We start from the raw sequence: 12,928 nt of genomic DNA, 5'->3' as shown, positions 1-12,928 counted from the left end.
CTTTTTTTTTGCGTAGTCCAGAGTCTTGGACAGTGTGTATATGTCCCCAATTCAAATCAGTCACATACCACAGGTTCTGCATAGTGCATTATGGGTGTGTTTGCATACACACAAATGAAAATACTAACCCTAACAATAATACACAGGATGCCTTTCGGTTCCCTCGGTTCTGAAACCACATCCTGGGAAATGACTGTCCGCCCACATCTCACATAATTACTACACATAACCAATTTCCCATTGCCATCAATCGCTTTTTATCTCGCATTCTTTGAGAAGAAAAAAAAAAACCATGAAAATGCTACATAAACAAAGCCGATGGCAACAGATGTAAATTGAAATGACTGACCAGACAGATTTCAATTTTGATCACTGATCTTATCACTTTGCAAGATTTACTACATTTCTGGTCCTCCCCCTTTATTTTTTTCTCCTTTTTTTTTTTTGCAGAATAGAATGATTTGCTATACATGACTCTAAATCCACTTACTTGCAATAGACAGACAACATGTACAAGGTAACACAGAATCAACTTCAGACTCACAGAAAATACAGCTGAACTTCAAACTAATTAGGATTTAAATGTTTGTTGAAATAACTATGAACTCATCACTGAAATTTGTCCACACACTTAAAATTCCCTTTGGAAATAAGAATCAAATCATTGTAATAAACTTGTTTGTTTTTTTCATATTAAACTATTCCATAACAAAAAGTTTTGAGGACATCAGCCACAGAAAAAAAAAAACAAGCCTTCATTTACAATCAGCATACTGAAATTCCATGCCACAGGGATTCAAAGGATAATATCTTTCACAATGCTCACTGCAAGCAGATATCATAAAGAAAATTTAACTGCTTTGACCCTAACCTTGAGCAGCACAACATTTTGGCCTCAATTTGTAAACAAGTCACAATTATTTGATTTGTTCCACTTGATTATTTACATACACTCATTACGTGGGCGTCATGTATGCACTGGAGTAAAGTGTGCTTTGTATCACATTCACATAAAATGAGACGAGACACGAGAGACAAAAATGAAAGAGAAAGAAAAAAATGAGAAGCTGCCTCCTTAAAAATGACAGACAGTCTTAATCAAATGCTTCTGGTGATGATTTATTGGAAGCTTATGACCATGACGCATCCATGACTAGACTCAAACAAATCAACGGGGAGCTCGCAACCCAAGCCTCATTAACTATAAATGCATCTCTCTCTTCAGTCTTCCTTTTTTTTTCCTCTCCAAATGACGAGTCTCATCATCAAAACTTGAAATATCTCATTACAAGGAAAAAAAAAACAGAAAGAAAGATTATATTTGACCGGCAGGAGACCTCTCTAATGATCCATATGGCACATGTCACACAAAAAAAGAAAACACAAAGCAGGTTCATCAGATCATCTGCATGAAGCGTAGAGAGACATCTTCACACACACACACACAAAAAATCTTTGAATTGGTGGAGGAGAAAAAAAAAAGCGCTTACTGACCCGCAGAACAAACCCTCTCACTTCCGTCTCTTTTCATTAGGCACCTGATTAATCCACCTTGCCCCTGGAGTGACCAAAGACAGCTTTTGCCATCAATGTCCTCTCGGCCAGCCGGCGGGCCACCTCTTGACAGCGATGCGGAAATTGCATCAAAACAGAAGTGACTGGTATCTCTTTTATTCTCCGCCACCAACGTCTACATGAGATCCCTCACCGCGGCTGCCCAAGGTATTCTATTCTGTCGTGCATTATCCCTCTCTCTCTCGAACGAAGAGTCTCTTAATTTAGGCGGGGAAGTGATTGTCACAACCCAAATCACTTCTCACCAGAAATGGACGATCAAATCTACCAATGAAATGCATATCAGGGGATACTGTACCTGGTATTGCGATCATAACCACTGTGGTCATTTGGTCGATCCCTTCCCCCCCCCCCCCCCCCCCCGCAAAGTATGATTATCATGCACTTTACATCAAGTTATAAATTTCAAATACAGCATGGACACACCTGCTAAATCATTTGTACCTGGTATCCATATTTCCTGGGATGTGGTAATAAGGTTGGTTCTTGCACAGGGCAATGCACTGCCTTCCTAAAGCTTGTTCTGACCCTCTGACTACCGACCTCATCAAAACTCTGAAAAGTCTCCTCTTCAATCATTTCACAAGCCCCCTGCCACGGCTTTAGCTCTTAAAATCCTGACGAGGTTCATCCATGGCGTACTTAAAATCAGAATGTTGTACATTTCTATAACTTGAGGCACTGTTCACCCTCCCTCTCCGCGTTGCTTTCATAAAGCAATGCATAATTAAATACAGTGGGCTACGCATCTCATACATCTATGGTATCTATAATTTACAAGAAGCACAGATATAATTGAGTGGAAGAAAATTCTAATTCATAGGCTCGAGTGTGGTTTTTGTTTCAAACTAAGTGAACTTTCAGAACCATACTTCAGTCATCTAAACTTTTATCTGATAGGGACATTAGACAGTGTATACAACCATACAGTGTTTTCTGTGCTAATTCCCACTAAAAGCACATAAAGGGTTAAACAACATCAGGGTTCATCATCTTTTCCTCTGAAAGGAAAAGCCATCTTCACACACTGAAAAAGGGGTGGATTTTCGGATCAATTCTTCATGTCACGTGAAATGTCTATGAGTAACAACTCTAATCAGAAGATACATTAATCATCTATTCTTAGTGAAAATTAACCATTAATGACTACCATTCATTCATTTCCAAGGCAATGTACCTGTCAATGCTCAATATCAAATTCTAAAAGAAACATTTTTACTCTGTTCTGAGAGAATTCCAGTCGTCTTCTCAATTATCAACTCATTTAGAATTTTAAGCAACTTGCCTAGTAGAAAAAAGTCTCCTGTTCTTCACCCCAAGGAAAAGATGAATAAAATACCACAAATGATTCAGAGATAGATGTCTCCTTTATGCATTAATAAGCACATCTTTTGAGTCTGTAATCCGAGACTACGAAAGAAGTGACACATTGTAACGACAAGCTCTTCACTTTCTCCTCATTCGCTGAGTGCTAGAAAATAAAGGTAAGAGGGTCTGCGATTTCAAAGCATTGGGCAATTTCAATCACAAATGACCCTCCCTTTGTGCAACAGCTCTGCAAATGGAACACCTCCCTTCCAGCGGGAAAAAAAAATCTTCCACGTTCCTCCATGATCCCCAACAAGATGTCGCAAGAGATCATAAGCAGCTCTGCTTGAGGTCTTCTGAGACACCCCTGGATCAACAACTTTGACATTTTTGAGGAATTATCATTCTGAACGTGCATTTCCCGGTCCCAAGTGGATTTCCAGAACGTAAAAGTTTTGTCACCGCTTCATATCACATGATGGGCTGTTAAATATGAGATGAATTACCCCCAAGGATGCCCCCACAAGGTAGAAATAGACAAGAGAAAAAAGATCATCTCCGTTGCAATTGCGATAGAAGTCACAAATGTCGTCCATACTTAGAGATGGGGCAGAAGTTAATTGCACCTGGGCAAATGCCTACATCCACACAAAAGCAACGACAACAATGTCGCAAAGTGTCAGGTGATGATTTGTAAGACTTTTTCACAGGGCTCTTGTGCAATCTCTACCAGCTACCACACGTTTCTAATCACACATATCGGGGTTGACCGCAATTTTTGCAAACGCACCTGGATAACTTATCCAGGGCAAAAGTGAGATCAACGATGGAAGAAATTTGCAGGAGCTTGAAAGAGAATAACTGAAACTGAAGTGAGAAAGATTAATTTGCAATTCTATCACTGCTAGGTCAAGTAGGCCTCTACAATACATCCGATGCTCCGGATACCACATACAGTAATCGACTGTTCTAGATTCCACAAATTCAGTACGATTTTTGCATTAGGGTTAAATGCAGATTTTTTTTTTCCAAGTCAGCACACAACTGCAGACTAATCAGCAGCGTAGGATTGATTGCTATAGCAGAGATCACACACACCATGCATGTAAATAATCACAGCAATTAACACTTCATTAGCGCCTAACTACTTCCCTTCAACAGAGCATGTGATACTTTGATCTTAATTGCCCGATGTCAGATGCCAAGGCAATTGGGCAGTCATTAAACACCCATTAGGGGATTCTCAGGCACATATTGCTGTGTGGATTTCTTTCATTTGACAAGGGGTGAGACTGGTATCAGCAGCACTGATGCCCACATAGAAACCATTAAAAATTGTTACAACCAGACCCTGAATTGTTGCCTTTTCACCACTGAGCTTTTTCATTCATATTCCAGTATGTTTTCCTCTTTGTATGTCTCCATTTCTATATATTTTCCTCTTGATATATCTCTTAGTCTATACAAAAAATGTGAGTCTGTGTTTTCCAGCCATAAATCTAATTACAACCATTATCATTTATACCACACAAACACAATGAATTCTAAGAAGCCCTTAAACAATAGCTACAAGTAAAAAACAGCAATTGTCATATATGCTGTATATTCCAATCATCTTTTCTTGAAAATTGGTAATTTATTTTGTCTACCAGTTAAAAGCCATTCACAGGACAACATGCAAACTTTTGGAAATTATCATGTACAATTTCAACTCGCCAACTGAATAAAGTCAATCAGATGAAAATATCAAATCTAGTTTCCATGAGAGCTCTTCGGAACAGTCAGTACATGCTTCAAATATATTACAGTGTGACTAATTCATTATATAGGATAAGTAACTGCACTTGTCACTAAAATCCATGAAAACACCATAAAATAATTACTGGTAGTAGCCTACATCTTTCGATTTTGCCTTGGGCTGAAGAATGGGACGTTCTCTTTCTCGCAAGATATTGGTGCCAAATACTGATGAGCTCATTCTGATTTCTTTGCCAAGATGAATGATGCAACTGTTAGTTCTGCTTTAATTCCTCCATAAAATTTGTTATCAAACTTGCTAATAATTGAATGCCTCCTCAGACACTTAAATACTATTTTTTTCTCCCATTCTGTGATGGAAAGTGTTCAGTGTGTGGTCTGTGTTGAGGAAAAACTGAGGTACCGAGCGACCGAGCCCAACAGTCTTGAGAATGGCAAATCGATGCCAGGGGATGTTTATCCGTCACCAACATACCCTTTTTCAGTACCGTCCAAGAGCAATCAATTATGCATGGATACAAGATGTAGAATAAGGATGGATCCAGTCACGGATGAAGAGAGAAGTCTACTAGAAAGTAGCCGCTGGTGTGTTAAAAAGGGGCTTTCTTCTGGGGGGGGGGGGGGGGACGGAGGCGAAGGAGAATCGCATATCGTCGCGGAAGAGGTGCTACGGGCATTTCTTTAGCTGATTCATGATTTATCAACAAGCGTTTGCAACGACTACAGGCACGCCTCAAAAGATCGCAGCAGACCTCATTGAGTTACATGCTGGATGGTATACACCATCTAATGTAATGCATCTCTCTTTTTTTTTTCTCTCTCTCTATTAAGGACCACATTATGCTCAGTGCACTGCAAGACAGAATCTGGCCGAGGAATTTTTTGTTAGGGTTGCATATTGATCCGTCATCCCATTAACTAAAAGCTTGTAACCTCTTTATCGCATTGCCGCCGTACCATGCGCAGTGTCAAAGATATGAAGTACATCTTTAATGTTCTGTGCAGCTCAAGTTTTTCCGCCTTATTGGCCCTTCATAGTTCATAGCAAACACACTCTTCGTTTTTCCCCTTTGCTATTTCCCTACCTATATGTCATCCTCATTCACTTGATGATACTTCTGGCATTTCTCTGTAACATGATATTAGAGTTTCAGCTATCGTCCCAGACATATTTCTGTCATCGTAAGAATAACTCTCGTTCCAGTCAAAATACTCTTCAGGGAAGGAAGTTGCAAAGCAGAGCATCAGGGAAGCCTCAAACAGAAATTGACTCTCTACAGCTCAAAATGACAGTCCATGTTTTCCGCAACACAAGAGTTTCAAACCAGAACACCCAATTGCTCTAGAAATTATATACACATCTTCCACCGAAGACAAGGACTGGCAAAGTAGTGGAGTCATTTTGTTGCTGCTGTTTAAGTATCACCTAATTCAACTTACATGAAAAATTTGTTCATTGTCCCTTCCACAACACACCTGTGGGAAATGTGCAGACTTGAAAGGAAACAAAACAGACAGACAGACAAACAAACACAGAGGGCTGTGACCTTTAAAGGGACACATCCAACATCCTCTTTGCACAAAACGTACCTTAGTTTCTGTCATCACGTAGAGGTGGTCCTGGTCTGGGGTGAGCACCATCCCGTTCCTCACCATGCCCCCGTCACTGTCGATCTCCATCTCCTCATAAAGCTCCGCAGTGGCTGCATCCTTGAGACGAAGCTGGAAAGGCAAAAAGCAGAATAGGGTTGCATCATCATCATCATCATCATCAGACTTTACAAGTCAAGATCACAAAAAAATATATCTACTGAAATGAGATGTGTAAGCAGTCCAGGGAGTAATTTTCCTGGTATCGCATCGCAATTTGCTATGCATTTTTACACCACTGCTATACGAACTAACTTTTGTGTAGCAGTTTTCTTACATAGAAGTGTACAGGATATCATTGTACATATTTTCAATCAGCTGAAATTGCTAATCAAATTTGAGTTTGAAAATTATTCCTTGCAGTCATAAAACACTTCTACCGTACTGAATTCCAGGATGAGGTTTTCACCAACAACCACAATACCTGCATATTCAAGGACTTATTAAACAGAAGGTTAATAGGATACAGTTTTAAGTAGTAATTGAGAGTTTGGATACCTCATTGATATTCAATGTGACTTTTGTAGTGTCCACTTGCTACAGTTATGTATGTTTATAAACAAAGTTGGCTTGTTCTGAAGCAAAACGACCCTTGTTGCCAACTTGAGAAAGAGTCAGCCTACTCATTGCTTTCTGTTTCTTAAACAGAAAAGATTGAAGATTTGAGTTTAGCATCCCCCAGCATTGTAGTCTACACACAAATTTCTTGACTGCATCAGCTCAGTATACCCATCCCATCATCACCACAAAAGTTACTTGTAAGCAAAAATATCCAAATCCTGATCATAAGTTTGCCTCAATGTCATAGGACTCTAATACAGACAAAATTACCTCCAGTATTTTATGTTTGAAAAAAAATCTGGATGTCATTGTGATAATCAATAACATTCATAAGATAATGTATGAATGAAATGTATCTTATTTACTTATATTCTTAGATTCCTTCACATATTTTACTTAAGAGTACTACAAAACATGGTGATGGATTTTCATTTAGACTCCTTGAGACAGTGTACTCTATACACCAAATATTTTGTGAGATTTTTATTTTCGCAAATTTCACAAGTTGGGTGCTATTCATGAATTTAAAAACACATGAAAGTGTTGACTCGATCCCAACATGAATGTGACATGCACGCATACATTTCTCCGTTCAGTACTATACCTCACAGTTGCAAATTCTACCACTCGTGAAATTGTCGGGAAGTCCAGATTTGCACAAATTAGACTTGTTAAATATGGCCTATATGGCATATACAGTTTATAATGGATACTTATGTCAACTAATGACTTGATGATGAAATGAGCACTGATGACAAGCACAGTGTCTGGAGGTGGAAGACTAGTCTTCACTCAGTCAAGCAAGGTGAGAAGCTTATTTGCAAAAAGATGATACTACAGCTTTGTGTCAATAACAGCTTCAAAATGGCAGAGGTGCGAAGATGATACAGATAACTCTCAGATAATCATCTCGAGAGAACAAAAGCAGGAATTTCAAATCATCCAGAGCCGACCACAGACCATGACCATGGATTATCAGCTACCTAATCACGTAGAACAGCGTGAGTGAATGGGAAATTTGCTATTCCGTATTCGTTCATTAGATAACGGCCCAGTAATAACCTGTACAAAAATTGCTTTGCTCCCAAGTGCAAACTCAAGAGAGGTCCTGCAGAAATTCTCACACTGCATCTTACATGAGGATCACTCACTATTGAAATAAAGATTATTTTTGGTGTATGATCAGATCTTGATAAAACCTCTCCAATTCAGAAGAAAAAATATTTTTTTCCATAAAAAAAGCAAACAAGATAAAAAACCCTGAATTTAGTTCAAACTTGGAAATATGCAAAGTCAATATCTGAATGCAATTCCAAGACAGTGGGGGGAGGGGGGGGGGATAATACACTGATCAAAGTCATAATCATATCAGGAAGATGTGCATTAGAAAGAAGCACATAAATAAAACAACTGTCGAAACAGTCATAACAGCCTTTTCATTGTTGGTTGCCCAGACCGAGGCCTCCCTGCCACTTCATGTTCACTGAAAGATACAACAAGTAACATCCCCTTAGAAAATCTTATCAGTGCTACAGGGTGGAATGTGACGAAAACAGGCATCAAACAGGCAGATCATAGACAATGTCTATTATTCAAGTTCAGTTCATCGGGTCACTCGCTAAGCCAGAGCAATGAATGGCTTATCATTGCATTATTTCCGTTCCGGCATTATTTGGATTTCCTTCCATATTGCCCCGCCCCACCCCCTACTTCCCTGATAAAAAGCTCTGACGCCACTCTGAACTCTTGGAATGTAGGTAGCTCAAATATCCAAAGCACCAACATTATGCAAGATATCGCAAACCACTGTATGTTGACACTGTCTGGAAACCAAATAAGCTTCAGAGCTAATAAGGATCTAAGAAGGAGCCACCTAATGAAGCAAAAATTTAGATAGACAACAAATATATTGCATTTAAAGTTGCAGAGACCCAAACAGGATGTGTACGCCAGTCCAAATATATGATTGAATAAATTGATGCAAGTATATACCTGTTACTAATTGATGTTCAACAAATTATTCAGAGACACTACTGAGATGCAGAATTGTGGAATTTTTACAGGTAATTTGGCTTATGAATAAACTATACATTTTATAAAATTGTAGTGAAATACTGAATGCAGGTAACATTTATATGATTTGTAGCACAGTATAACCAATTGTTCCACATCATTAGAAAGGAGTGATGATGAAAGATATTAATCACGATTGTTACAAATTTAAAGGCTACTGCCCAAAAGTTTGAGGTCAACATTTCTCAACAAAACGAACAGTCTGGCCGTCAAGTTTTCAGGGCATGAAATCACATCATGTCTCATTTGGGATACTTCTTGTCAATCCAAACACATTTAGGATGTGACTTCATTTCCACGATACTCCATCAACTTGGATTTATTTGATCATATCGCACACAAACACATCACATGAGTCACACCCAATGCTTACCACAATGTCATATTAAAAACAAACACACTCACATTTCACTTTTGTTTTTCCTTCTGAACAACAGAATACACAAGTGAAATGCAAGTTTGCACTCGTGAAAAATTCCATTCGTGTCGCCAATCTCAAACATCATCGCATCAGGAGTAAATAGGTAATTTAATGGACTTGCCACAGGCACTCTTCCTGTGCGAAATACATCAAACCAGCATCCCCCAACATTTCCCCACAACGGAGACAGCAGTGTAAATATTCATGAACACTCTTCTTCTTGAGAACCGAATTTGGGAATCACTCACTCGGGTATCTGTCCAGAGCTTTGCCTGCTTCAGAATTAATCTCGGCAGGTGGTAGAAGATGTATCGAACATAGCATCTTACCAGACGCTAATGAAAAAGGCATTATTCCCCCCCTTTTCTTTTCATTTTTCAAGTACGATCCTAATTCAAATATGTTCTCATTAGTAGGTGATGACTGTCAAGAAACCAACATGTGTCAAGTTCTTACTCAAGAACTATTTTCAGTGTGGAAATGAAGTTTGATTCTTTTCAATTTTACTTATTCATTTTAACTACTGGAGCAAAGAAGAAGCCTGAATGCTTTGTCATAAAAATACTGATGATTTGGTGCTGTCATTAGAGATGGATAACCGTGGTAACAGTCTTTCCCCGATGCCTGCAGCTGATTCGACATTAATGCTATGCAATTTTTCACACTGACATTGTATTCTCAAGACCGTGCAAATGGTCTAATGATGCATGCACTGGTACTTGTCAGGAATACATTATAGACCTCATCTAGGCATATCACATGTCTCAAACATATGATACGAGTGCCGTAGTTACCCTTGAGTTGAGTATTCTTTTCTTGACTACACACATTCAATGGGATGAGAATGGAAAGAAGCTACGTGCAGTTTCAATCATCCCTGTGCAGAACAAAATTTTTGAAAATTATTGAATCGTATCGTATGAAAATGGTGATGATCTTAGGAATACAACTTTGCATGGAACAGATTCACTTTGCTCACTGTGACTTAAATTGAATTAGAAATGTTGACTCATGCTAAGAAAGGCAGCCATGTCACCTGTCAGACATCTTGACAAAAAACAAGGGTCACCGTCCAACAAATACTCCGTGGGAGAGGAGCACTGGAGTGCTGGGTAGCCCCCCTCCAAAGGCAAAAGGCGGAGCGAGATGGGGTCAAAGTGGAAGCAGAAGGGGTATCACAGGGGGGCGTGAGGTGTGGAGAAGTATTTGAAACAGTCCCCTGTGGTTTATAGTCAACAGGTAGCTACTGCCTGGGACACTTCTTACATCCGACACTTTTTGAACCCCTTTTATACTGATGTTTGGTCTACGAGTGAGAAAAAGCTAGCTATATTAAGTCTAATTCAACACCATATTCAAGTTGACATTCAAAGAGTAGATTCAACAACTGAATAAAGGAGATGTCATCAAATTTGGACTTAAAAAGATAAAGAAATGGAATTTCAAAGTGTCATATATTTTCACAACATGAAGATGAGGCTGTCGTTGTGTCATGACTTTTCAAGTTTCCCACTGACCTACAGCTTTGCTTCTGACATGAAAATGAATTAGTAAAATAAATGAACAAATATATACATACATAAACAGGAAAGTATGTTATATCTCTCACCTATCTAAATCAAAATATGTTTTAACATGTAATTGATTAAATTACTTAATAAATCAATAAATCAAAATATAACCAATTATATCAATAAGTATCCATAAAGATATGTTTGATTACATATAATCTGTGTTGTATTTGCTAAATCAAATATCTACTATTTCCATATTTTTCTGCTCAAACCGATGGAAGACTTGTGTGAGTTGATGACATCATTAACTCAGCTTGATTTCATATGCGGCAGAGACAATGATCACTATTTGTGGAAACATGTAAAATATATAGATTCTGTAACTTCCTTTTGTAACTTCTGTAACATTCTGTAACTTCAATTTCAATAGAACTTCTCCTATTCTGTCGGTCTGATTGTGATATTTTTATAGCAGACTGTTTTCACACCAGTTGAGAAATGTAACTGTAATGCTGAATTACAATTACGATTGTAATTACGATTAGAATTTCCATTTTCTTCGTACAAATGGGGAAGGTTTAAATTTCAGGAAAAGGATGGGAGGTGTGGCTTCTTTCTGAATTCCCAATAACTCTTGAGCAGTAAGTAGCACGCTCTTTGATTGCAATGCGAGCATTTGAGGAGCATAGTTTTTCAGCAGAAGTGGTTAAAAGGTCATCATAAACTCCAACCCCGAATACATGATTTGGAGGTCAATCCGTTCACATGACTGTATCGTTCCATAATTCTGGCGAAATCTTGACTGGAAAACACTTCCAGACTGTCATTTGAAACAAGATTCAATCACCCTCCATGATTCCAACTTGTATTCACATGGCCAAAAATGCATAACTTGAATCAGAATCATGATTCTAGTGATGTGTCACTACAATCATGTTTAAAATTTCTCACACTGGGCATGTGTGAAAGCACTCTTTAAATTCAGAACCTGGTGTGATATGCACTTCCAAATTTAACAAAGCCAAATATCAGGTTTTGTTCTTTCAGTTTCATAATCATGAAAAATAGTCATTATCACATGAGAGTAATAAAGAGAGGTTCTGGTGAAATACAAACATTTCAAGGCCAGGCTGGTGCACTACGTGACAAAAAAATACAATTACTCAAATACAAGCCGACACAACCCAAAGTATGAACTTAGCACAAATAAATGCTAATTCACTGTCAATGAATTATTACACCACATTAGTTTCTATTTCACATTCATAGCGTCACCATATGCACAACTGGTAGGGTATGTCCACCAATTTACTGAAAACAAAACACATTATTTTGCTACCGCAAAATACTGCTGGCATCTTTGAGAAGCATGAAGCCACAACAACACATTATTCCATGTCTGGAAGAAGGAAAAAGTTCAACAACAACTTTAATGGGGACCACCTGTATTGGATATGTTTTTTTGAAAGAACGGGGATCTACAGCATAATCCTGTCTATTTTTACATTCAGTTTACATAATATGTGAAAATGCCTAAGCATTCTTTTGCTGTTTGAATTGTTCTCATAATTCAGTTTAAAAAAAGAGCAAAAAATTATTCTGACATGCCTCACGACTACATATGTGAACAGTAATGTCAGGATGATTTTATTTTTGTGTGGAGAAAACATTCCAGGAGCAAAGATATGATTGACTGCAGGCCCAATATGCCAGAGACTGGAGAGAAAAAAGAAAAGGTTAATAATTGGAGGAAAGGCCTGTAAGGCTTCTCCAATTGGTAGAGTCAATATTGTGACTTGTGGCCCTGTGGGTGGGGGCGCTGGGCTAGCCACCGTGAGACCAGGCAGAAGATGTTAGGGGGAAGGACACGTGTTTGTGTTACCACGGTGATGAAGAATGCGCGGATGATCGCAAAATGACAAATATACCCCAAGAAGGAATCAGTCACTGACAGATATGACAAATATTTTTGTAAATAGAGGTCCTGAAGTTGGAGAGTGTTTGCGATTTGATTGGCAGTGTCTATCACACTCGGGCACAGAGATATGTGACAAATAAAATGAAAGCT

General features: G+C 38.5%; 1 protein-coding gene across 1 annotated transcript in view; it reads right to left on the bottom strand.

Moving 5' to 3' along the window:
- LOC139718678 (plexin-A2-like) overlaps positions 1-12,928 on the bottom strand; it is a 128,819-nt gene that overhangs the window by 58,650 nt on the left and 57,241 nt on the right. Inside the window, exon 5 of the mRNA XM_071630136.1 lies at positions 6,232-6,363. Coding sequence (XP_071486237.1) covers positions 6,232-6,363 — 132 coding nt within the window. The remainder of the gene's footprint in view (positions 1-6,231; positions 6,364-12,928) is intronic.

The sequence above is a fragment of the Diadema antillarum genome, unplaced genomic scaffold, assembly GCF_040938485.1.
Source record: "Diadema antillarum isolate AM-2024a unplaced genomic scaffold, OU_Dant_1.0 scf00000098, whole genome shotgun sequence".
In the NCBI taxonomy this organism is placed as follows: Eukaryota; Metazoa; Echinodermata; class Echinoidea; order Diadematoida; family Diadematidae; genus Diadema; species Diadema antillarum.
The sequence above is the reverse complement of the archived record's forward strand: the minus strand, read 5'-3'. Positions and strand labels throughout refer to the sequence as shown.